This window comes from Callithrix jacchus, chromosome 7 (assembly GCF_049354715.1).
Source record: "Callithrix jacchus isolate 240 chromosome 7, calJac240_pri, whole genome shotgun sequence".
Classification (NCBI taxonomy): Eukaryota; Metazoa; Chordata; class Mammalia; order Primates; family Cebidae; genus Callithrix; species Callithrix jacchus.
The window spans coordinates 32,911,050-32,937,612 of NC_133508.1; the positions used below are offsets into that span (position 1 = coordinate 32,911,050).

General features: G+C 42.2%; 1 protein-coding gene across 4 annotated transcripts in view; it reads right to left on the reverse strand.

Moving 5' to 3' along the window:
* The window catches only part of NRP1 (neuropilin 1), a 158,239-nt gene that overhangs the window by 78,895 nt on the left and 52,781 nt on the right, over positions 1 to 26,563 (reverse strand). For all 4 annotated transcript variants that reach the window (XM_078329854.1, XM_054258617.2, XM_002750156.7 and 1 more), the window contains exons 3-5: positions 16,539 to 16,720; positions 9,310 to 9,537; positions 1,673 to 1,828 (exon numbers count right to left, since the gene is read on the reverse strand). In XM_078329854.1, coding sequence (XP_078185980.1) covers positions 1,673 to 1,828; positions 9,310 to 9,537; positions 16,539 to 16,720 — 566 coding nt within the window. The remainder of the gene's footprint in view (positions 1 to 1,672; positions 1,829 to 9,309; positions 9,538 to 16,538; positions 16,721 to 26,563) is intronic.

Consider the following 26,563-nt stretch of genomic DNA (forward strand, 5'->3'; position numbering starts at 1 on the left):
CCCCAAAGCACCACGATTTTAGAGCATAAAATCATAATGCTCACAGCAGTGACCACGAAACATCAAAATCTAGATTCCGTGAGGCCTAACATCCTCAGTTTGATGATACTGGGAAAATAAGCATTCAGTTGTAGGAAAATGTTAATCCAAAGTACACAAGTGAAAAAAAAGCTTTAGAGATCCAAGGAAAGATTCCCAACCATCCAGAAAATCTCAACTAACCAAAAGTTCACATTTTTTGAATTTTCTATCATAACAGATAAGGTTTTACAGCATACAAAGTCTTCTTGCAATGGCTTCATATTTTTAAGCTTAAGGTTGTTATCTGTAATATAACAATTATTTTCAGGCACAAAAAGACATAAATCGATTAATCAAATAAATAAAGTACAAATAGGATTTTGAAATTTCACTGGCCTCTTTATTGTTCAGCGAGACCTGGTGTTGAAGATACTAGCATGCCTGTGGGATACCTCTCCAAACACCCCTGGTCCTGTCCCTGTGCTACTTTACAGCCTGGCAGCTAGAACTGGTAACTGCATAAACAATTTATTCTTTGTTCTTTTTAGGTGCTCTTGTTTAGACAAGGACTCACTCTGTCAACCAGGCTGGAGTGCAGTGGCATGATCATAGCTTACTGCAGCCTTAAACTTTAGGGTTCAAGCAATCTTCCTATAGCCTCCCAAGTAGCTGGGACTACAGCTGTGCTCCACCATGCCCAGCTAACTTTTAAATTTTTTTGTAGAGTCAAGTTCTCAATCCTCCTGCCTTACCCTCCCAGAGCACTGGGATTACAGGCATGAGCCACCAGCCCTGGCCTTTTTTCTTTGTTCTTTCAGACTTTTTCTTGGGCATTTAAAAGAGCTAGAGACCACAAAAACTTTGAGGAAGGGTTGAGTTAGCTGGTATTTTTTTGAGATGGAGTCTTGCTATTTCACCAGGCTGGAATGCAGTGGCATGATCTTGGCTCACTGCAACCTCCACCTCCTGGTTTCAAGCCCTCCTCCTGCCTCAGCCTCCCAAGTAGCTGGGATTACAGGTGCGCACTACCACGCTCAGCTAATTTTTGGATTTTTAGTAGAGACTGGGTTTCACCATGTTGGCCAGGATGGTCTTGGTCTCTTGACCTTGTGATCCTTCTGCTTTGGCCTCCCAAAGTGCTGGGACTACAGGTATGAGCCACCGCGCCCAGCTGAGTATTTTCATAGAATACAAAAATCATAATGGCTTCTTCCAGTGTCTTCCACAACCAAACCACTGTGCATTATCCACAGTTTGTGACTGCTCTGTCGGTGACCTACCACAGATTTGTTCTTATCATCTGATATAGATGCCTGTCCTCTTATGATGCTCAGCCTTGTATACATTTGAGGGTGCCAGGTAGGTGCTCTGGTCATATTTCATTGCTTTAAGGCACTATTTTGCCATTTCCCACTTTCTTCCATAATTTCTGAGGCTCCCAAGCAGGCTTCTCACCCACAATTTTATGAAGAAAGCACACCAAATAGTTCTTCCTATTGATATTCATGAACAAAATTTAAAAGAGAAGAGCAGATACCTGGCACCCCAGTTCACAAAATATTTCCTTAGTGCTGCATGTGGTCGCAGGTGTGTGAGCAGGAATAACACTGAGTATTTACCACAGGGCTTTGCAAAATGAATCAACACTGACCTTCGGAGATGCTGCTCTGCAAGACAGTGTAGTTTGCTGAGAAACCTTCTTTTGCTATTGCGGTGTCGGTGTAAAAAACCATGGATAGAATGCCTGACGAGGAACGGATTCGACCTGGTGTTTTCTGTCCACAGTAACGCCCAATGTGAGGGCCAACTGAAAAGGGAGGAACACAGACAATGTCAAAATGTCTTTTCTCCTGCAGCAGATGCAAGAATCACCATTTACAAACATGGGTCCCAGCAGAACCCAGAAGTGTTCTCTAACCCAAAGCAAGGCTTCCCTGAGTTAATTTGTTTGCAGTGAACATATTGGATTGGGTTTGCCGAGAAGATTTTAAGTGTACTCAGAAGGGCAGTAACAGGCATAACTGCATTCCCTAGTGAGCAGAATTGTTTTCAGGAACAGAATCAAAATGCTTGCTTCAATTGCAAAGAATGAGATTTAGGTTATTGAAGAGGCACCTTGGTGTCCATTGACAGGGCAAAACTGTATACACAGCCCAACGCCAGAAGATTCCTGCTAAGTTATGTCACCAAGGTTTCTCAGAGTTACCTGTCCTCACCTCTCTTGCCCTAGGGGGAGATTCTGGGGACGCTGATGTCCTGGGAACCCTCTGGTCTGATCAGTCCCGTGGACTGATCCAGGACTGACTTGCAATTTGCTTCCTCATCTTATCTTTTAGCCCTGGATTCTTATTATGATAAACGTCACAGGCTTGGACAAAGGACAGTGGATTATGTCCTACTCAGGGCTTTATCTGAAGACTAATTAATCATTGTAACCATGTAAAACGTTGGAGACTACATATGCCAATAATTTATACATAATGGCAAATTGTAATCTAAATGAAATGAACATGCATGTTTCTGACTCCTGTCCCACTTTTTTGTCTCCTAAATCTGAGAAGTGACTTGTTTCCAGTGGCCAAGAAATCACCCAGAGTGACCATTTGTAAGTGGACTTGAGGAGGCGAATGATTGGCAACACCCACTCATTTATGTTAAAGTCAAATTGTAGTTTGACGGCTGGGCATGGTGGCTCAAGCCTGTAATTCCAGCACTTTGGGAAGCTCAGGTGGGCAGATCACTTGAGGTCAGGAGTTCGAGACCCGCCTGGCCAACATGGTGAAACCCTGTCTCTACGAAAAATAGAAAGATTAGCAGAGTGTGCTGGGCAGTGCCTGTAATCCCAGCTACTGGGGAGGCTGAGGCAGGAGAATTGCTTGAACCCAGGAGGTGGAGGTTGCAGTGATGCCAAAATCACACCACTGCACTCCAGCCTGGAAGATGGAGTGAGACTCTGTCTCAAAAAAACATAAAAAACAAAAAAAGCAATTTGTTGTTTGACTTAAACTGGCCACTCCTCTGTTGAAGTGCTTTAAACCCTAGCAATGAGTAAACTGGAAATTGCCTTGGGAAGAGTGCAGAACCCCCTGGATGGCAGTGCTTTCCATTTCCCTGTCCTGATCATCAACAAGCCACACACAAAAAGGAGTCCCTTTTTTCTCTAGTTTTTTTCATTGCACATATGGTAAAAACATACCAGATGGTTTGGGTTTAGAAGGACAATCTGGTGTGGACTGTTTTCCCCTCCAAGAAATCCATGGTTCTGTGCGTTTCAACTAAGAATGACTGCTTTGTTTAAAGAAGCACATTAGGTGGACATGTCCCCGGAGGGAGGGGCCTTCAACGGGGACGTGGTGTTCCAAGGCCAGTATGGGCAGTTTGGATGCAGGACGCGGCTGATGAAGGCCAGGAGAGACTTCAAGTGTGGTTGCCAAAGTGAACCCTATAAAAACTGGTCTCCCTGGAGCCCCAAGTACCAGCTGCGTTCCTAGTAGGCAGCAAATCTGAGCCCCCTATTTTGTAGATTGTACAGATCCTTGGCTGACAGGTTTTCAGCTCTTGGCCAATTCCTTTTAGAAAAGAAAAAAAAAATCAAACCCAAACAAAATAAAATAACTAAACTAAACCATAATGGTTTACCTACTTGAGTTAGCGCAAAAATGGGTTGCTTTGAAAATACCTGATAATTTCTCGATGTGTTGAAAATAATGAATTTGCTGAATTCAAAGAGTTTTCTCTCTATTGCAACCCCTCACTCTCCCTCCGGGCACCAAACAGTTTGTGTGCATAGAAGGCTTTATCGTGAAGGAAACAAGGAAGATGACCCAGTGAGGAAGACTGATACAGATTATCTATAGGGAATCACATTGCTATGGACAATAACTTTGCATTATGAAAGCAAATTTGGTTATATTAGACTTCTCTGTTGGCGGAAGAAAGCATCTCAGAAGATGAAACTCTTGCTGCTTTCTGTCTCTCTTCAGCTTTAATCCTGGCTTCCAATTCTTCTACAGGTAGTGGTTCTTTGCTATTTAATAGATTTTCTTCCTTCTGGATGTGACTCTGCTAATAATGCAACACTTTTTTTTCCTGATCTCTGGAGACCAAAGTTGTCTATAACATACACATGAAATTACCTTGCTAGAACCATACACTTATGTCTTTACCTTCTTCAAAAAGCATCTCATTTCTGATCTGCGATATTAAACAGAAGGCTGAAAGTCCATTCAGACTTCCTCACTATTTTTTCCCTCATTTAAATTCCATTAGTGTGGCTTCATAATGTTTTATCTTTAGTTTGTGGGCAAACGTTTACAGCCCTAATCCTTGGGGTCGTTCTCTGATCGCCACAAGCTGCAGACCTCCCCCAGAATACAGGCTTGTAAGCAAAGCTGTGATCGCCCGTGAAAGCTCAGGCGGCTGGATTCTCCCCGCCACTATCACCCAATTCCTTTGGGGAGGGCAGAAGGGGAATCTCTTTGAAAGAGAAAACAGAAGAGAACTTGTCTTATGCAGACTTGCAATTTAGAGAGTCTCCATGACTCACTGGTTTATAATGTTTAAGACATGCTGGGTAAATCTGCCTTCTGTCCCTTAGAACACTGCCCCCGGGACAACAGTGTGCCACTCTCTTTAGGAGCCCTCAAGATATGCGAGTGAAAGGCTTTTTCGACTATGATACAAAGAAGTATTGAATTTTCCTGAACAACAGTGAGACCCTAGCCTAGCAAGCTAATGCAATATTGATCTGAGCGAGAGAGGATGAAGTATTCTTCCCCGTCTTGTGTGTGTGCTCATTTGTGTATTTACATGAACACAGCTATTGGATTTCCTATTTCTGTTACTGTGGACCCAAGGGCTGAGGAGATGAATGAAAGCAGACACAAAAACAGAAGTATAATTCAAAAATTGAATTATTGCAGAATTTCAGCAAGGAACACGTGCCAAGCTTCAGGGAGAGGAGAGCTATAATGATCATATCGTATCAAATGTGAAGGGAATATAGTATTTATGCCGTTTAAAGATATGCCTGCAACAGGCAATGGTGATCCCACTTCCTTTGCATTTTCCCATTAATCTCTCCAATAATTATAACTTTACCTCAGAATCAGACGATTTGACTTTCTGCCACCTTTTTATGTGAAAAAATAAAGTGCTGATCTACTATGAAGAGGCACTTTTCTTTTTTGAGACAGAGTTTCACTCTTGTTGCCCAGGCTGGAGTACAGTGGCGTGATCTTGACTCACTGCAATCTCCGCCTTCTGGATTCAAGAGATTCTCCTGCCTCAGCCTCCAGAGTAGCTGAGATTACAGGCATGTGCCACCATGCCCGGCTAATTTTGTATTTTTTTTTTAAGTAGAGACGGGGTTTCTCCATGTTGGTCAGGATGGTCTCAAGCTCCTTACCTCAGGTGATATGCCTGCCTTGGCCTCCCAAAGGGCTGGGATTGCAGGCGTGAGCCACTGTGCTCAGCCGAAGAGATACTTAAATTTTTTTTTTCTTTTTTAGAGATGGGGGTCTCACTCTGTTGCCCAGACTGCAGTGCAATGGCACAATCATAGCTCACTGTAACCTGCAACTCCTGGGATCAAGTGATCCTCCCACTTCAGTCTCCCAAGTGGCTGGGACTCCAGGCTCATGCTACCATGTCCAGCTAATTTTTAAACATTTTATTTTTTTTTTTAAGAGATGGAATCTCATCTCACTATGTTGCCCAGGATGGTCTTGAACTCCTGGCCTCAAGTAGTCCTCCCACCTAGGCATCCCAAAGTGATGGAATTACAGGTGTAAGCCACTGCACCTGGCATAAAAGTATACTTTAAAAACGAGGTATTTTGAATAATAAAAAAAATGGATTAATTTCAAAGATACAAGATAGGCCATTGATGCTTTTCTGAAATTAGGAGACTTTTTGGTATAGAATATCTGGAATACCAAAAATAGATCTCACAGCTTTTCCCCAGAAAAAAATCTGGCATATTTATATCTATCTCTTCTAAATTAATCTTTAGAAGGTGAATTTAAGTGTAAAAGTAAATTAAAAATGTAAAAATTAAAAAAAAAACAAGCAGAACCCAATTTAGCTTTTATGAAATGTATTCCTGAAATGGTTGGTCATTTTTGGAATGTAGGTAACACCTGCAATTCCAGCCCCTTCCGCCAGCTGAGGCAGAGGGCTGACTTCATCTGCAGCAATGCAGCATTCTCTTCCGCTGCCATCATTCTGCACCAGCACTTCCAGCATCTACCAGGGCAGTGACACTGCGCTCCTGATCTTAACCCATATGCAAAACTCCACCAACTCTTTCTTTCTTTATTTTTTTTTTTTTTGAGACAGAGTTTCACTGTTGTTACCCAGGCTGCAGTGCAATGGCATGATCTCGGCTCACCGCAACCTCCCCCTTCTGGGTTCAAGCAATTCTCCTGCCTCAGCCTCCCGAGTAGCTGGGACTACAGGCCCGCATCACCATGCCCAGCTAATTTTTGTATTTTTAGTAGAGACGGGGTTTCACCTTGTTGACCAGGATGGTCTCGATCTCTTGACGTCGTGATCCACCCACCTCGGCCTCCCAAAGTGCTGGGATTATAGGCGTGAGCCACCGCGCCCGGCCCCACCAACTCTTTCAAAGTTGCCACTTTTGACTCCGTACAGGTTCAAACAGAGTGAGAGATGGAGATGTGTGATTCACAACACGCACGCCTTGAATTTTGAGTTCTGGAGTAAACTGCTTTCCTTCAAAGTCAATTTGAATCAATGGGTAGCTTTCAATTACCTAGTCATTTAATTCAATGTTTATGATAAAATGCAACATAAAATCACTTGATGGTTAAAAGCCTTCCAGCCTTCTGGTTGTTGTTTTTGGAAAGGACATCAAAGACTAAAAGCAATTTTGTTGGCAGAGGGACTGTATGTGTTGAACTACTACGACAAAAATGTTTCTAGTGCCATTGACAAAAAAATATCCAGGAGGATGGAGTTTTATTTTGCCTAAAAAAGAAAACTGTTATGCTGGTGCAGGCTGATTGGGGCCAGGTAAATATTAACAAACGTACAATGCGTTCTTCATAATCCAAAGCCAGTTTTCTCTGGGAACAAGTGAAAGGCACCATAGTTTAAAACATGCATAAATTGCAAGGCTGATAACTCTTATTGTTAATTGTTCCTCGCTTCAACTCAGTGATTTTCTAGAGCCAGAAAATTACTACTTTGAAAAACCCTTGACACTAATAACAATGTGCCTTCTTTCTGAAAATCTTCTAAATAAGTTGGTTGATCAGACCTCCTCTTCAGATGTCAATTTAAATGAAAGTTCTAGAAAGGAAGGCTGCAAATTTGGGTTGTGAACAAATAAATCCATTGTAAAATGTTCCAACTATCGTTACAATATTATTATAATACTGTTTTCCTAATTATCAGATTGAATACTTGGAAATCAATCAGAACTCTGTTTGGGCAAATCTCATTATTTAATAAAGGAGTTTTGATAAGATTATCATAACCCTGTTTATATGGTAAAAGAGCAAAGAAGACATTAAACTAATGTTAACTCGCCCATTTATTCTGATGGCAACATAAGGCTTCTCTAAACCTGATCTTTCTCTAATGCTGTTTACTATTGAGGAACGTAGCTAAATTGAATCACACTAATAATAATGTCATTTCAAAGACCAAGGCAACCTTTTTCACATTTTACTTCTTCTTTTTTTTTTTTTTTTTTTTTTTAACAGAGTCTTTATCTATTGCCTAAGCTGGAGTGCAGTGGCTGCGATCTTGGCTCACTGCAACCTCTACCTCCCGGGTTCAAGTGATTCTCCTGCCTCAGCCTCCAGAGTAGTTACAGGTGTGCACTGCTATGCCTAGCTAATTTTTGTATTTTTTGTAGAGATGGGGTTTCACTATGTTGGCCAGGATGGTCTCGAACTCATGACCTCAGGTGATCCACTGCCTTGGCCTCCCAAAGTGCTGGGAATACAGATGTGAGCCATGACACCCGACCTACATTTTACTTATTCTTTATGTACAATGTATTTAAACATTCTTTTGAGAATAATATCTGACTCTATTTTACAGATAGTTATACATCTCCTAACTCCACAATGCTGAAGAACTTCCAAGCCATCCTCTCTGATCTGTGCAATGTGTGTTCTCTAGAGAAATCTTAATATTACCCCAGATGAAAGACAAGCAGTGCAGCTGTAAGAAATTGTTTGATATTATCCCCCTCTGTTCAGAATTTCACTGTGTATCTTTGCCATTAACCTTCTAATTCCCAAGAGTGGAGTGGAAAACTTTCATTTAGATGTCCACATGGCTACTTCCTCTACCTCCTTCAAATCTTCACTCAAATGTCATTTTATTTAATAAGGTCCAGCCTTACCACCCTATTTAAAATTTCAACCCTTGACTCATTCCTTGACTCTGCTCTACTCTTTCCTGCTTTCATTTGGGGAAATTTATTTCTAGCACTTCTCACCTTCTAACATTTCACGCACATAATTCATTTATTTGTAATGTGCGTTGTTTATTGTCTCATTCTCCCTCGTGGAATGGAAACTCCAAAGGGTCGCATCTTTCATTGTTTTGCTTATCCTGTGGCTAGGATAGTACCTGCTACATGACAGATGCTCAGGAATAATTTTTAGCTATATGAATGCGTTTAGATTCATATGGATCAATGACTATAAATGATGTATTGAGGTGACTCAAATTCCCAAAGATAAAAAATCTGTAGAGTGTGTACAGAGAATCTGTCTAAATTAGGAATGCCCAAACATTCTCGTTCCTTTTCCAAATTTTTATTTTGTAACATAACGCATGCATAATTTGGGCTTAAAATTTTATCAAGTACTCAGCCTCTCAGGTCCTTGGTCTCTGCATTTATGGTTTGATGGAATGGAAATACTAAGAGCCCATCCTCTGACAGTCTGTGAATTAATAATGAGTAGCCAGGTCAGTGGATGAACAAAATACTTTAGTGAGAAAAACTATGTGTTGTCCTGCTTATATCACAAAAACAGCTACAGGACATTTCAGAATCTTTCACGGCCTCAGCTTCCTTATTTATAAAGTGAAGGAACTGGACTAGATAATTACTAAGGTTCTTTTTGAGCTCAGTTATTTAATCACTGCTCTGCATAAAAGAGTTTTGCTTTGTTTTCCAATGTCCTTTTGAGCTTTTTTTTTTTTTTTAAATGATGCATGTATCATGACACTTGTAAAAGAATCCTGGTGCCCTTCCTCCAGAACCTTCCCTTTTTGGGGTGCTTTCTGTCCTGTCATTCTTACCATCAGGGAATCCATCCCAGATTTCCAGCCGGTCGTAGCGACAGAATATCCCCCCTGGGGGATTTGAGTCAGGCTCCAGGTCAAAGCTTTCAAATTCCAGGATAATCTCTGACATCTTTGGCGCAAAGATAATATAAGTGCATTCAAGGCTGTTGGGATATTTTACAGGGAATCCGGGGGACTTTATCACTCCACTAGATGTTGTGTAGTTCTGGGAACATTCAGGACCTGCGAGTAGAAGAGAAAAGGGAGTGAAGTGAAAATCCCACTTAAACCACTTCCCCAAGAAATAACCTGGGCAAAGACAGAATATCTTTCTGATAAAAATCTGCCATTATAACCACTGTGCTAATCATGCATTAGTCAGCCTTTTTATATTAGTAAAACGGGTATGGAAAGTCAAGTTCAGATTTATTGTGTTAACCTTAGCTTTCCATTTGTATGGAGCAATTTAAAGACTTCTGCTGTGGCAGGGAAAAAAATGACAAATATAAAATCATGTGGGAACCATGAATGAGTAAGCTGCAGAAATCTCGACAGAGCCCTAGAGAAATAATTATAGCCCCTTCAAGCTTAAATCTTTAAATCTTGAGGCTGACAACCTTTTATTGGTGAAATAGAACATTTATAAAGGCGAAGGAGAGAATTCAGTGGAGGGAGTTTGGGTTTCAGATTCCTACACCAGTGACTCAGTAACTCTGCCAGATGTGACCTATGCCTCTTTGACAAACGAAATGTGAAAGGTAATTCGTACATGTACCAAGGGTGAGTGACTCATTCTGAGTGGTGTTGACACAGGTGGGCCGGTAAAGTGTGGCTGTTAGTGAGGGCACGATAAACTGTGATTACAGGCCATGATGCCGGAAGTCACCTGATAGCAATGCTGACATCCTAACCTTCCCCGAAGTATCAGATACAGTATAGTACGCCGTTCTAAAACTGCATGTTAATAGATGTGTGTGTGTAACGCATGTATTTATAATGTGTAGTTTTAATGGCTGTTCAGTACCACCAAGACTTTACAAATTATGATGATTTGTCATTGAAATTGGTCAAGAGCATCCATGCATGTAGTGCATGTTGACCTTATGCCTGTATGAGTGACTCCAGTTTCCATTCATGGTATCCAGCATAGGGTGGTATTTGCTACACAATTCAAAATAGCCCTTCTCGGCCAGATGTGCACGTGGCTCACGCCTGTAATCCCAGCACTTTGGGAGGCCGAGGTGGGTGGATCACCTGAGGTGAGGAGTTCCAGACGAGCCTGACCAACATGGTGAAACGTCATCTCTACTAAAAATAGAAAAATTAGCCAGGTATGGTGGTGGGCACCTGTAATCCCAGCTACTTGAGAGGCTGAGACAAGAAAATCACTTGAATCCGGTGGCGGAGGTTGCAGTGAGCCAAGATCATGCCATTGCACTCCAGGGTGGGTGACAGAGTGAGACTCTGCCTCAGTCAAAACAAAACAGAACACAAAAAACTGCCTTCTCTACCAACATGAGCACATCAGCTCAGTCCCTCAGTACTACCTGCTGCTCTGATCTTCAACTAGCTACACTTAAGACTCTTGCGAATCAGAGAAGTCTTGACCCTTCTGAATTTCAGGATCAAATCTGGTGGTGTTCAATTGAACAACTCTTTTCCTGCACCATTTTCTCCCAGTGACTTGAAGGCAGAAGTGATGGGGCCCGAGCAATGGCATACAAGGATTCAACTCTAAATAAGGTGCTTTGTTGAGATTATTCTTAACTAAACATTCTCCCAAAGTGCCAGGCAACTGGAGGCAACTTATTAGGCGTCGATGGAGATTAAAGTTAACTAGCAGGTCTCTGTTTTTAGTGATTCGGGTCAGGGGGCTGAATACCAATGGAGTGCATCTGGCAGCCTATTGAGAAAACAAATCAATCCTGTTCTCCCCACGCACATATCAGCTATCTATGGATCCATGGCATTGCAGCTGCAGAATTCTTAGATGGGCACAGGAAACCTGGTCTGCAGAGTCTGACTTATTTGAAATACCTCTCAAACCATCACCATGAAGGGCTCACCCTTCACCATGAGAGCTGCAAATGCTTCTCTATTTGATACTGATTCAAAAGTTAGTAATGGGGCAATTCGCCAGGTCAATTCCAGGTAGAGATCATGGCATGTGCCATATGGTTATAATCTGTTTCTAAATTACTCTGGTGGCTTCTGAGCTGACAGGGACTTTTGTAATTTGAGTGATTTATTCAAAAAGGAAAAATATATATGTACATATATGATACTGGGGACCCTTTAGGATTTTATATCCACAGTATAGAAATAGTTACTCTGGAGACCTCCAAACTCCTCCCTGGGGGAAAAAATGCTGTGGCTACATTCTTGTAAGGCAAAGTAGACAGCAAGGTTTCATGCAGACACTAGTATTTTCTCCTTAAAAAGGTAAAATGTTTCAGTTCAGATACAAATTTATTGAGAAAAAATTATAGGACTTAAGGTCATACTTTCAAAACAAAATGAATTTCAGTGCTTTCACTTTGTCCCTGTCATGACATGGAAGTGATCCCAGGTTTTCTTGTGTATTTTGACAAAACATAGGGACATTCCATGGGGTGATGGAGGAGAACTGGATGGAGCCCCAGGGACCTGAATCCCAGTCCTGGGATTCACTCACCTGCTGTGTAAACTCGGGTGGCCTCTCAACCTTTCTGGTTCTCAAATTCTGTGCCTCACAAATGGGAACTGGACTTTAGAATTCGAAAAATAAAATCACCTCCCATTTTCTCCACTAAACACCAAAATTCATTTCAATATTTTCCTTATTCACTGTTGTTTCAGTTTATTGTAGCTGAAGAAGCACTTTCTCCCAAAACGACAATGGCAGAAAGGGGTTAAGAAAGTCTGTGATGAATACACGTGATATTGTTTGGGTCTGTGTCTCCACCAAATCTCATGTCGAATTGTAATCCCCAGTGGTGGAGGCAGGGTCTGGTGGAGGTGACTGAATCATGGGGGCGATTTTCTCATGAAAGGTTTAGCACCATCCCTTCTTGGCCTTGGCCTTGCAATAGTGAGTGCATTCTTATCAGATTTGGTTGTTTAAAAACCTCCTCTCCCTCTCTCTCTTGCTCCTGCTCTGGCCATTGTGACCTGTGCTTCCCTTGGCCTTCAGCCATGATTGTCAGTTTCCTGAGGCCTCCCCGGAAGCTGAGCAGATATGAGCATCATGCTTCCTGGTCAGCCTGCAGAACTGTGAGCCAATTAAACCTCTTTTCTTCATAAATTACCCAGTCTCAGGTATTTCTTCCTTTTCTTTTTTTTGAGATGGAGTTTCCCTCGTTACCGAGGCCAGAGTGCAATGGCGTGATCTCGGCTCACCATAACCTCTGCCTCCCGGGTTCAAGCAATTCTCCTGCCTCAGCCTCCTGAGTAGCTGGGATTACAGGCACGCATCACCACGCCCAGCTAATTTTTGTATTTTTAGTAGAGACGGGGTTTCACCATGTTGGCCAGGATGGTCTCGATCTCTTGACCTCGTGATCCACCTGCCTCGGCCTCCCAAAGTGCTGAGATTACAGGCTTGAGCCACCACGCCCGGCCAGGTATTTCTTTATAGCAGTTTGAGAACACCGGAGATGAGCGGGAGTGCGGCCAGCAGCACTGGGTGTCTAGAGTGAGTGTTGCTCCCACAGCTTTGGGAGTTAGTGAACATGAGCTTTTCTCGTTACTTGTAAGAACAGGAGTAACTTGTTTAGCTATAGACTGCCACCATTTAGCTGCCAAGGACAATAAGGATGGAGAATAATGTCAGTCAAGATACTCTTTTTGGAATTATTATTAAATAATAATAACTCTCAATCACATAACATATATCAAGTGACCAAGTCTGCTCTCAGTAAACGGCACCAGCCCCCGCTGCCCCCACCCCCTTGCACTGAGACCCACAGAAAACGGCAGCACCTTCTTCCAGCATGTGGGCCTGGGGACCAAGGGGAGGATGGGAACAGGGATCAGTGGTGAGGCTTGGGTTTCCCAGAGAAATCTCTAGGTGATTGCAAGTAACTGTAGGGTTGGTGGCCCAAGGTTTCATTCAGCATCTGGGAAGACATGTAGAAGGAAAAGAGGGGCTCTCAGGAGGAGAATTAGGGCAATCCAACTTGGCTCCAGGAGGGCAGGAAGAAGTGGGGCTAGCCTTGTTGACTGTCAGGCAAAGATGATCCTGGAAAAATGCAACCTAGGGACTCCGGAATGGCCTAAATGTCTCTAGAACTATGACCTCACACCGAAAACCTCAAGGCCATTCTGGTTGCATTAAACTGTGATTAGTGTAATTCATTTGTTTTCAGAAAACTTGAAATTGCTGCATCTCGAAAGAAGGGCTATATTTTCAAAAGGACAACAATCCATGAATTCTATAATATCATTAAATGGATTTTGAAAAAAAATTCATGACCTGTGCATTTATGTATATGTGTGTGTGTGCATGCGTGTGTGCCTGCGTGTGTGTGTGTACATTTCACAAATGAATTATATTAATGATTTTTATGTAACCGATGCCAAGTTTTGGGGAGGACCTCAAGTCTTGCCCGGTGGGGTAACAGAGCCATTGTGGGTGTTTTGAGGACAGCGGCTTCTGGCCTGTCTGAGAAGCTGTGAGCAGGATCAAGTCCCATGGGAGGACTACAACTTGGGCCTGTTTGGTTAATGGCAGTGACATGGAAAGGAAGCTGAGAGTCTTTAAGACCTTTGAATGAAGGTTAAAAACCAGTAAATGCCATATTGGATGTGGGAAGTCAAGAAGAGAAAGAACAAAAGAAGGCTTCAAGTCTGAAGGATGGGCTTGGAGAGCAGGACAGGAAGCTTTGGTACATCTGAGACTAACACACACAGAAAGAGCTGAGTTCCTTTGGAAGGAACACAAAGAATTCTCAATGACTTAGTGACAGATCTCTCTTTTCTCCTTCAACTGTTTTCAGATCGCTAAGAAAACTGAAGATGAAAGGCTATTCCTAGTCCCTTTTCTGACACTTGGTGTTTGACAGTGCCACATATAGGTAAGCAAGCAGGTGGAGAAGTGTGTGTGTACATATACGGACACGTATACTATGATTTCTACAAGTCAAACAGTTTTCATCTCTAAAAATATGTACATCAATCATCTATTTATACGGATGTCATATGTAAACTATATATGAAAGGTGTTCTAAATACATATGTGCTTAGATACATTTCTGAAAGTTCTTTCCATTTATCCCTATTTATATGGTGTCAGAGCCAAATATCTTTGAAATGTAAAGAAGTTGTCCCAACATTTCCAGGAGCCTCTAATGACTCCCCTCTACATTTTTCCCAGTTATCACGAACCCAGAAGGCTTTTGAAATTGATGTGGTTAGAACTTTATCCATCGAAACAGGCTCTTCCTTCTGTATTCCAAGACAATACATTCAAGTCTTGAATCTCTGTCCTTGGATTGGTTTTCTATGCATTAATGCCTGTAATCCCAGCACTTTGGGAGGCTGAGGCAGATGGAACACAAGGTCAAGAGATCGAGACCATCCAGGCCAACATGGTGAAACCCCGTACCTACTAAAATATAAAAAATTAGCTGTGCATTGTGGTGCACGCCTATAGTCCCAGCTACTCAGGAGCCTGAGGCAGGAGAATTGCTTGAACCCGGGAGGCGGAGATTTCAGTGAGCCGAGATTGCACCATTGCACTCCAGCCTGGCCCCTAGCGACAGAGCAAGACTCTGTCTCAACAACAACAAAAAATGTAAGTAATAGGAAGGCTGAATTTCACACATAAAAGTAATTTATAGGCTGTTGCTAAAAACAGTGACAACCAGATAAAGTTACATGTTTGCTAATTTATTACTTTTAAATTATTTTTAAATTTATATTTAGAGACAGAATCTTGCTCTGTCACTCAGACTGGAGTGCAGTGGCGCAATCAAGGCTCAATGGCAGCCTCCAACTCCTGGACTCGAGCAATCATCCCGCCCCAATGTCCCGAGTAGCTGGAACTGATTACAGGCATGTGCCACCATGGCTGGCTAATGCATTTTTAATGAAAAAAATCAAACTTCAACAATAGATCAAACTTATTTTTGAGGACGACAGATAAGAATAAATGTTTCTTAAAAAGCCTATGGAGTGTATACCTTATAACTGAGGTCCCCAACCCAGATGGTTTGTGGCCTGTTGGGAACTGGGCCACACAGCGGGAGGCGAGCAGCAGACAAGCAAAGTTTCCTTTGCATGGACAGCCGCCTCCCATTGCTGGCACTACCATCTGAACTCCTCTTGTTAGATCAGTGGCACGTTCAGCTCTCAGGAGCGCAAACTCTATTGTGAACCGTGCATGCAAGAGGTCCAGGCTGGGCGCTCCTTATGAGAATCTAATGCCTCAGGATCTGCCACTGTCTCCCATCACCCCTAGATGGGACTGTCTAGTTGCAGGAAAACAAGCTCAGGGCTCCCACTGAGTCTACTTTATGGTGAGTTGTATAATTATTTCTTACATATTACAAAGTAATGATTATAGGAAGAAACTGCACAGTAAATGTAGTATGCTTGAATCATCCTGAAACCAACCCCCACCCCCGTGAGTGGAAAAATTTTCTTCCATGAAACTGGTCCGTGGTGCCAAAAAGGTTGGAGACCGCTGCCTTTTAACACTGGCCAACACTTCAGAAGGATGCAATTTCGAATCCTGAAGCATTTTTTTCAATTTTAAACATACTTCTTCCATACAACAGGTAATTTTCCTTTATTTAAAGTACTTCCCAACATTTTTATAATGAGGATATATAATATTTTACAAAAGAATGAAAGCATTACCCCTGTCCTTCTTTTCACTGTCTTTCATTAAATCAAACAATATTAAATAAACTTTTTTTTTTTTTTTTTTTTTTCTGAGACAGTCTTGCTCTGTCTCTGAGGCAGGAGTACAATGCTGCAGTCTCTGCTCACTGCAACCTCCACCTCCTGGGTCTAAGTCATTCTCCTGCCTCAGCCTCCAGCGTAGCTGAGATTACTAGCATATGCCATCATGCCTGGCTAATTTTTATGTTTTTAGTAGAGACTGGGTTTCACCATGTTGGCCAGGCTGGTCTCAAACTCCTGACCTCAGGTGATCTGCCCACCTCGACCTCCCGAAGTGTTGGGATTACAGCCGTGAGCCACTGCACTCAGCCTAAATGAACTTTTAATCATCCTTGTTCTACCATAAGCTATTCACTCACCTCTCTTGAAAACTTCATAACGTATGGAAAATCCTGCACCATGTGTTTCGTAGTCAGAGACAAACTTAATAAAAAGAAATGGCCCTGAAGACACCACAGGAGGAGGGGCTATCTTTCCACAGAACTTTCCCCATAAACGTCCATTTTCATTTTCTCCATCGATGACTTCCACGTAGTCGTACCTAGTGCACACAAACAGGGAAGAAAACATTAGGTTGGTGAGAAACGCCCTTTTAATTTCAATCATTTAGACACCAGCATCATTTAGCATAGTGTGCCAGGAAAAAAAAAAAAAGTCCTATCTGCATTCATCACTGCATTAAATGGAGGGGAAAAAAATCTAGCAAAAAGAAATAATTAAAATGGGCTACATCATGTCTGTATACATCTGGCAACACAGAAGAATGGTGTCCATTATACTTGCCGACAATGTCAGTTAAAGTAACCAATTAAAAAGAAAAAGAAAAATCTCATGAGCACAATCCTCTATTATTAAATTGTGTTCCTTTGTCTATGGTGGTGGGGTGTCAATACATAATGCTATGCATTCTTTTCAAACTGTGAAGTTCTTTTATGAATTCAAAATGTCTCCTTGGCTGGAGCTTTCTATGAACAATACTTTGATTTCTGTGAGCGACCCTCTAAACATATGGCCACAGAATAATAAACAGATTCTTTACTATTTAACTGCATTCCACCAAACTCCAGACTTCTTGGAAAAAAGTCTCTCAGTAGCCACATCCAACAGTTAAAATACAGATTATCTTCCCTCAAACGACACTCGGATCCTAGAGCATAACTTCTCCCAAGAAAAAGTTTAGTTAAAAATGGAAAATAACTTTGTTTATACCCACTAGTCTGAATCTTTAAAGTAATATCATTGTTTGAGTCTTTAAAGAAATCTCGCAGTTTGAGAAAGACACACTTGATACCACCAAAGTGAGGAGATGTAAAATTCAGGCTTAATAATGACGCTAAAGATACAAATAGTAAGAGAAGTGACAATAAAAGATTACTCGAACGTTAACATGGAGATAAGATATATTTGGATCTCATTTATCTTTAAAACGTACAAAGCCATCACCCATACAGTAGTGTCCCCTAGGAAAATAAGAAGGTTTTTGTTTATTTGGTATTATATATTTCTTAGTAGCTTTCTCTCTCTTCTCTTTTTATTTACCAAGTCACTGAGGAGCCAGAGAATCTGATTCATTTTCCATTTTTCTTCCAGAGATGACATGAAAACATTTCAAGGCATTCATTTCCAACCTGTATTTCATTTCTGTGCTTAACTTGGTTCAAAAGTCCTGGGATATATTAATTTCAGGAATGGCTAAAATATGGCAGTAACATAAACTGTATCAGGCAATTTAAAAGAGATCAAAGTGGGGGAAATCTTCACAATGCCCACTGTCATCTTTAACAATCTCTTCTCAAACTGCCCAGGACGCATGACTTATGTTTACATAAAGTCTCAGGAGACAACTGCAATGATGATATCACTAGTTAAAGCGGACAGCTTAAGGCCCTCTCAATTAAAAGTGACATTACCTCATCAGTTAAAAGTGTGTGCCAGCTCTGTGTATATCGAGAAGAAAATAAAGCTGACATTGATGGAACTAAGCATTAACATATGTGAATTATTGTATTAACTGCATTTCCTCTGCTACATCTGATGCTTCCAGTATTAGACACTTGGCCTGCTAACACCACCGTCCCTTTGCAAGACTATGGAAATACACAGAGGTATTGTTCATTTCTCCATACTTTGGGAAATACTTTGCATGTTAAAAGAAGATGAAGGAGAAGGAGGAAGCGAGGGAAGGAGGAAAAGGAGGAGGAGGAGGAGGAAGAAGCAAGCATTATGTTCAAAATCCTAATTAGCCTTTACAATCAATGGGATGTAGCTGGAAAGAATATCATCTCTGCATTTATTAAAGCCCCACAAGTTAGCGTTTATGGAGTAATTCCTTTTATCTCTCCTGCTCCACTGACAAGGCAGGTCTGCGTGCTTATAATTTAACTGTGATTTGAACTGTTGGCTGTGTTTGGCCTGGCCACGGTGCATCCAGCTCCGCAATATAGGCTTTTTACTTGAATCCTGACACGTTGTGAATACAAATTCTAGCTCATGTTGCCTTCCTAGCCCAAATAAGAGAGGTGGGTGAGGCGTTCTGAAGAACTAAGGGCATTTCTGTTGAGGATACGTTCCTCTCAGGTAGCAGAGAACTCGGCTAATATAACACCGGCGCATTGCAACAGGGAAAGAAGCTGGTATTTTAATTCACATATCCTCCAATAGTAAATACTAGGCGCTCCTCTTGGCAAAAGTAAAAGCTATTTTTAAAAGTATGTGTGGGGTGGTGGGGAGTAGGGGGTGGGATTAGAATCCCTTCCCAGCAAGAAATAAGTCATTGCACAGTTAAGTGCCAATTTTAGGAAATTGAATTATTCAGGAATACTATAGTTACATTTGTAAACTGGAAGACTGCTATCATTTTAGCACGTTTCTTCCAAGTACTATCCAACAGGGCCCCAAAGAGTATCACAAATAGCAGCTCTTGTAAATATTCAGGAGGGTGTACAGCGCACAAGTTGCAGACGGGAGCACTGCCAAAGAAGTTAAGGAAGCAGCTTGCGTCTCCCTCTGGAATTGATACCAGCTCCGCTCGCTAAGTTTCACGCTGGCAAGGGTGCTGCCAGGAATGCAGCTGGTGTGCCAGCATCCCTCCCTAAGGACTAAAGATGTCACCACTGCAACGCACCCAGCCTGCACTGGCCTGAGGCCCAGGATCCTTAGTTTGCAAATTTCGATCCCGCAGCCGGCTGCACATTGCTCTGTTACTGCTGCCAGTGTGGCAAACACGGCACTGTTCGTGATGTCAAGATGCCCGGTCACGACAGCAGAGCCTGGCAAAAGTGAGAACGAAGGCACCTGCTTGGCTCTCCTTCACTCCCAGCGTTCTGGCGCTGGATGAGGGCTGGGAATTGCGTCGGAGGAATTTAATTCAAAAAAGCTAGAGGAGGGGTCAGAAAGTTGACCCCTCTGTCTGTCTGGGCCCCTGCTCTGGAAAAAGAATACTCCAGTTCACAAGGAGACTGTGAATGGGTCCAAAGGGCACAACGGTTCTATGCAGGGTCTCGAAGCTGGGCGTCTTTTTCTCTGCTCACAGACAAGGGTCCCATCTGGGTAAGGTCCCTCCCCAGACCGCACCCTCCCCATTTACTACCCCCGGAATGTAAACATGATGTGGAATATTTTAAATATTCAGAAGACAACCAACCCCTCCCTCCTCATTTAGGCATCTTCCCATTATTTTTCTTTTCTTTTTGAGACGGAGTTTCGCTCTTGTTACCAAGGCTGGAGTGCAATGGCGCGATCTCCCCTCACCGCAACCTTCGCCTCCTGGGTTCAGGCGATTCTCCTGCCTCAGCCTCCTGAGTAGCTGGGATTACAGACACGCGCCACCACGCCCAGCTAATTTTTTGTATTTTTAGTAGAGACGGGATTTCACCATGTTGACCAGGATTGTCTCGATCTCTTGACCTCCAAGAGATCCACCCGCCTCGGCCTCCCAAAGTGCTGGGATTACAGGCTTGAGCCACCGCGCCCGGCCTATTTGTCTTAAATCTTCTACCTTAAACCTGCCCCATTCTATAGTAACAGTGGTAAAGCGGATGAACACTTACTGCCAAGTAACTCAAAGATAGATCTCTGCCTGAACCCTTTTGCAATTAAAAGGTGTTTCTCCGCAGTTTCAATTTTAGGGTGTAATCTACCAGGTGGTTGTTTTCATGAGCGTCAATCCACGCTCCTCAAGCTAAAAGCCTATTGGCTACGTATTTCCCCAGGCTCACCCCATCTGCGCAGATGCGGGTAGTGAAACATTTTGAATCCTAACTAATCACAAGTTAGGTTTCCCAGAAGAGTGCTCAAAGAATAAAGATTTCTTTCTAAGAATTCTTAAAAGGATTACCTAGAGATTATTATTTTTCTTTGGAAAAGTTTGAATTATGGCTTTAGGAAAATGGCCAAGTAGGGAAGAAGTGTTGGGAAAATGAGAACTGTATTCAGTCGCTAAAGAGTGGTTTCTGAGGCTTTATAGGTATGCGGTGCTGAACAGATGAATAGTGACTTTGCCTGAGTCAGGTTTTCTCTGGTGAGTACAAACGATCCCTGACTCTCTACGGTGGAGCCGGCTAGTGGAAAGGAAGCTAATCCTCTACAGAGTGTTGTATGACACTGTGAGCTACTGTACCAGCCCCCACGGCTTCTGGACATTCTCACATTGTTAGGAAGGGGGATTTGAGGTGGTGGTGTCTTTTTAATCTCCTTCCACGAGGATTTCCCCTCACTCGCATATGTCCATTAATATTGGGGAAATATGATACCTGACGTCATAAACCAGAGTGAGAAATGATGTTGGTGAACACAATTTTCATCTGCAAAAATGCGTTTCTGTGGCTTCTCCGTTTATTTTGTATGAGGCATTAATAGCTCTTCAAACTGAACAACCTGTAAACGATTGCTGTGCTGCCGTCCAAGAATTAACTTAAGTATCCCCCAGAAGAGAACAGATTTTTCTCCCAGAATGTTAGAAAGAGGACTTGGAAACAAACATATACAGTGGTGGAGCTAGGAGGAGCCAATTAGTCTGCATCTGTGTTTCTGAGTGGTTTTACATGAGAGTCATCCCCTAATGGTTCTGGCCTGCTTGCAATGTTATCATCATGATGTATGAAAAGTCTTAAAATTGTCATTAATAATTAATTTAATTATTAAATCATTAATTTAATAAAAGCAATTTTTAGAAATCTGTTCTAAGGAAACAACCCAGAATAATGTCAAATACTTATGTACATTCGTACCATGGAATATTATTTGGCCGCTAAAAAACATGTTCAGGCCCGACGCAGTGGCTCACACCTGTAATTCCAGTGCTTTGAGAGGCTGAGGAGAAAGGATCACTTGAGCCCAAGAGTTTGAGACCAGCCTGGGCAACAAAGCAAGAACTCTCAACCCCTTCTCTACAACTTTTTTTTTTTTGTTTAATTAGGAAGGTATGGTGGCTCGTGCCTGTAGTCCCACCTACTTGGGAGGCTGCAGTGGGAGGATCACTGAGCCCAGGAAAATGAGACTGCAGTGAGCTGTGATTGTGTCACTGAACTCCAGCCTGGGCAACAGAGCAAGATCCTGTCTCTAAAAGTAAAAAACAAAACAAAACAAAAGCATACTCAACCAGAGTTTCTTAAATAACAAAAAAAAATGCTTATGATATTATCAGTGAAAAATCAGAACATAAAACCTTATATATAGTATATTCTCAATTCTTATTCATATACAGAAAAAAATGCTAGAAGGAACTAACCAGCCAAGCCGTTAGGTGGTTATCTCTGGGTAGTGAGATTATGTTCCTTACCCATTTCTGTATTTTTCAAAATTTTTACAATGGACAAGTAGTCCTTTATAATCAGGTAAAAGTTATTTTGAAAAGCACTACCAATGTATAAATAAACAAATCAATACCTGTTTGCCTTATTTTCCTTTTTGTAGTCAAGACAAACACTATGTTGGGAGTGAATGAAAGATTGGCCCTTTTTTTTTAAACACTGGATCAATGAGATGCTCTGTGCGATATTTATTATTAGGAGCAGAAAGTTAAAATGAATTGGATTTGATCTCCTGTTTCCTGAAAGGCTGGCAAGAATACTTGACATCGTGCAGGAATTGCCATGTCAGCATGCTCTCACATGTATTATCTAATTTTGTCCTTATAATCATCCCAGAAAGGCAAGCAGCAGGTGATAGCCTAGAAAGAGTCCTGAGTGGAAGGGTGGGGGGGCAGAGGGGGGGTTGGGTAGCTGCAGCTTCCAGGAATGAGACAGAGAGAAGGAATGAGATACTTTGTATGCTTTTAATATTGCCTACTTGGGGGCAAGCTTGATTCCGATATCTGCATTTGTTACTCCCTTTCATATTTTATTGGGGGGATGGGTGTGGCCTTGTTTTAGAATTGGTCATTAACTATTGGTGACTTATTTTTTTCACTGGTTATTGTTGCTAGATAATTGCCTCATAAACTAATACCTCATAGATTTTTCTGTGTGCTTAGGGCAACTTGATGTGGACAAAGTTTTATTGAAAGAACTACAAGAGGCCGGGCTTGGTGGCTCAAGCCTGTAATCCCAGCACTTTGGGAGGCCAAGGCAGGTGGATCACGAGGTCAAGAGATGGAGACCATCCTGGTCAACATGGTGAAAGCCCGTCTCTACTAAAAATACAAAAAATTAGCTGGGCATGGTGGCGCGTGCCTGTAATCCCAGCTACTCAGGAGGCTGAGGCAGGAGAATTGCCTGAACCCAGGAGGCGAAGGTTCCGGTGAGCCGAGATCATGCCATTGCACTCCAGCCAGGGTAACAAGAGCGAAACTCCGTCTCAAAAAAAAAGAGAAAGAACTACAAGAAATAAGACAAAATAAGCTCTGGATCAAAGACATATGTCCCCTAATTTGAGACCAGCTTGGGCCTAACCCCTTCTCTACAAAACCTTTTTAAAAAAATTAACAGGGTATGGTGGCTTGTGGCTGTAGTCCCAGCTATTTAGAATGCTGAGGATCACTGAAGCCCAGGATTTTGAGACTGCAGTGAGCAGTGATAGTACCACCGCACTCCAGCCTGGGCAAAAGAGCAAGACCCTACCTCTAAAAAAAAAAATGCTCAACAAGTTTTTATGTAACAGGTAAATATAATCAGTGAAAAATGCTTATGATATAATCGGTGCATGTGTGAGTGTATGTGACAGAGAGAGACAAACAGACAGCAGTATTGGCGTCTGCTGAGTCCCACTGAGTGGGCTTCCTGCCAGAGCTGTCCTGGTCCTTCTGCTTGGGACTTCATGACCACTGGAAACAAAGACCGGCCTGCAAGACTGAGAGGAAACAAGGTTGGCTCCTGGAGAGGGTTGCATGGTAGCTCTAATTTTGTTTCCTTCCTAGCACCACCACTGTGGGCCTGATCACGAGTAGCCCCAGGGAAGGTCTGATTGCCACTAGCACTGCCACCAGCTCGGTGGCAATGCCCAGCTTCAGAGCAGCTATGAGGCCTGAGCCTCAAGGCATTGCCAGAGAATCCCTAGGCCCAGAGAACCTGGGCCATGACCTGCCTGCTGTCCTTCCAGCTCCTGGCATATGGTAAATTCCAGATTTCTGTGAAAGCCATTCTAAATCTGTACAAAATATAAAATCGCATGCTATGTAATATTAAATAAAGAATAATAATAAATATTGCTTTATTATATTGTCAGTTTCCTTTAAAGTTTATTTTTAAGTTTATAAAGTAATTTATTTCTTTTAAAAAAATAACATTTTTCCTATATATGTATTTTCCAAACATATTTTATTTATTTATTCACTCCATTCATTCATTCATCTATCTATGTATCTATCTTCCGATTTGCTCTCTGTATTATAAGCAGGATTTTGGGACATATGTCTTTGATCCAGGGCTTATTTTTACTTGTTATGACACTTCCTATAACTCCATATTTCTTACTTCTTGTAGTCCTTTCAACATACCCGGCAAATCTAACTCGTAAACCGTGGCGTTACTATTCTATACTTTGTGATGTGTTTATGCATATTTGCACCACATAATACGCTGTCGATATTGTCAGGGTGTAAGTCGGCATTTTTTTTCTGCTGGGGTAACCACTTACAACTTATTAGTAATCCCATTCATTTGAGTAGTAGAGTAATTATCTAGTAGCCTTTCCACTTCCCCACCACGGAATTTCTTCACCAATCTTATCACCCAAACTCAGATTCCATCTATGAGTAGATGAGAAGATCCAAGGTTTTTGCTGTCTGCATAGCTCCAAAATAAGCACAAGTTCAAAATTTCAGGGATGATCTCCTGGGCTGCTTGGACCCAAGCCACAGATCCAGGAAGAACGTGGTGCTAAGGAGAACAGAGCAACTCGACATCCATCAGCAGCTGCGGGATCTACTTAGGCGAAACCCTCTCTCCCACAGCCAGCTTCACTGACTAAATGGGACACCAAGTCCTCACCTCTTTTGCAGGAAAAAAATATACATATGTTTGCAGAAACATTTGTCTTTTCTTATATTGTTGTCTTCCTTAAAATCCCACAGAGTAGGAGCTTGTCCAAAGGCTTCCAGGATATTCTCCTCCTCTTGTTACCCAGGCTGGAGTGCAATGGCGTGATCTTGGCTCACCGCAACCTCTGCCTCCTGGGTTCAGGCAATTCTCCCGCCTCAGCCTCCTGAGTAGCTGGGATTACAGGCACGCGCCACCATGCCCAGCTAATTTTTTGTATTTTTAGTAGAGACGGGGTTTCACCATGTTGACCAGGATGGTCTCGATCTCTTGACCTCGTGATCCACCCACCTTGGCCTCCCAAAGTGCTGGGATTACAGGCTTGAGCCACCGCACCCGGCCCAAAGAAAAAAACTTTATAAGAAAAATTTAAAGAGATTATAAGTGGTTTCCATTGTAGTAATGCAAAGGAATAATAATTGATTGTGCATGGGAATATGAGAGCTGTAATGGGTGATGGTTAGTCAAGGCCAACTTGGAAAGAGAAAAACTAAGGCAATAAATATCTAGCAGATAGTGGACTATTGGTTTCCTATTGCAAAGTAACAAATTAGCACCCACTTAGTGACCTGAAACAATACACAGTTCTTAGCTCACAGATCTACAGGTCAGAAGTCTGGAATGACCTTGCTGGATTCTCTGCTCAGGGAATCACAGGGTAGAAACTGAGGTGCTGGCTGGGTTGCATTCTCCTCTGGAGCTGGGGCTCCTCCTGGAAGCTCACACCACTGTGGCAGAGTTCAGGTTCTTGCAGCTGCAGGGCTGCAGCCTCCACCCTCTTGCTGGCTGCCAGCTGGGGATGCTCCCAGATCCTCTTCATCTTCAGAGCCGGCAGTTGATAATCTCCCTAGCATCACATTTGTCTCAGGCTTCCACAGGCTTCTGGAAAAGCTCAGTCCCTTCACCGGATTAAGTCATCTCACCCAGGATAATCTCCCTTTTCTTGAGGTCAACTGATAATTTGGTACCTGAATTAAATCTGCAAAACCCCTTTGCAGCAGCTCCTAGATCGTATTTGATTGAATAACTGAGAGAAGGTGTTTGGATATGAGGAGCTGCAGATCTTGGGGACCCTCTTGGCATTCTGCCTACCACTAAGACCAGGCTTTGCTAGGACATGTGGAGATTGAAAGCTGCGACGGGTACTGAAGGCAGGAGGGATCAGTTGCTCCTTCACCTGATGGAAAGGGCAGTCGGGTCCAGGGTAAAGTCAAGGGCACAAGTGTGAAGCAAGTGATGGCAGAGGCTGTTTCAATGTCCTCTCACCATAGTGGCTGTTGGTTTGGGAGCTCTGAGCCTACGGGTATTGCCCACAATGAATCGGAAAGCAGGAGAATGGATTGAGCCACACTCTCCTGATTGAAGCAAAACCAGAAGCTCCAAGATTGCCCAGCACATGTCTAGATTCAGAAAAGTGCTAACGGCTTAACTCAAAAATAAATGTATCAAAGAATTCAAGACATATGGTGTCAAATAATGATAAAAATATATAATGTTAATGGAAAAATATTTGGAATCTAAATTTCTTGTTTCTGAGGAGTTTCATTTCATGATTAAGATTTATTGTCCAGGAAGAATTTTTTTTAAAAAAACCACCCTTCACATGGGAAAATATTTCTCTGATTTAGCTCAGATTACAAAACCCAAGGATGCATTTTAAACGGAAGAGAAGGAACGCCTCCCTTAAAATAACTCTGCTCCAGAAGTGATGGAATCTTCTAGTGTCAGACTTGCAAAGTTCAGTATTTGTAGAAAATTCACATGCCTTTAATTACAATAAACCTAATTCCCAAGTAAAATTGTGCCATCTGGAAAATATTAACATCATTTACAACTTGTTCACCTCCCTATTGCATAGAAAAATTTTGCTCCTTGCCAACTTTCCACTGTTCTTCAGGGAAACAAAAAAA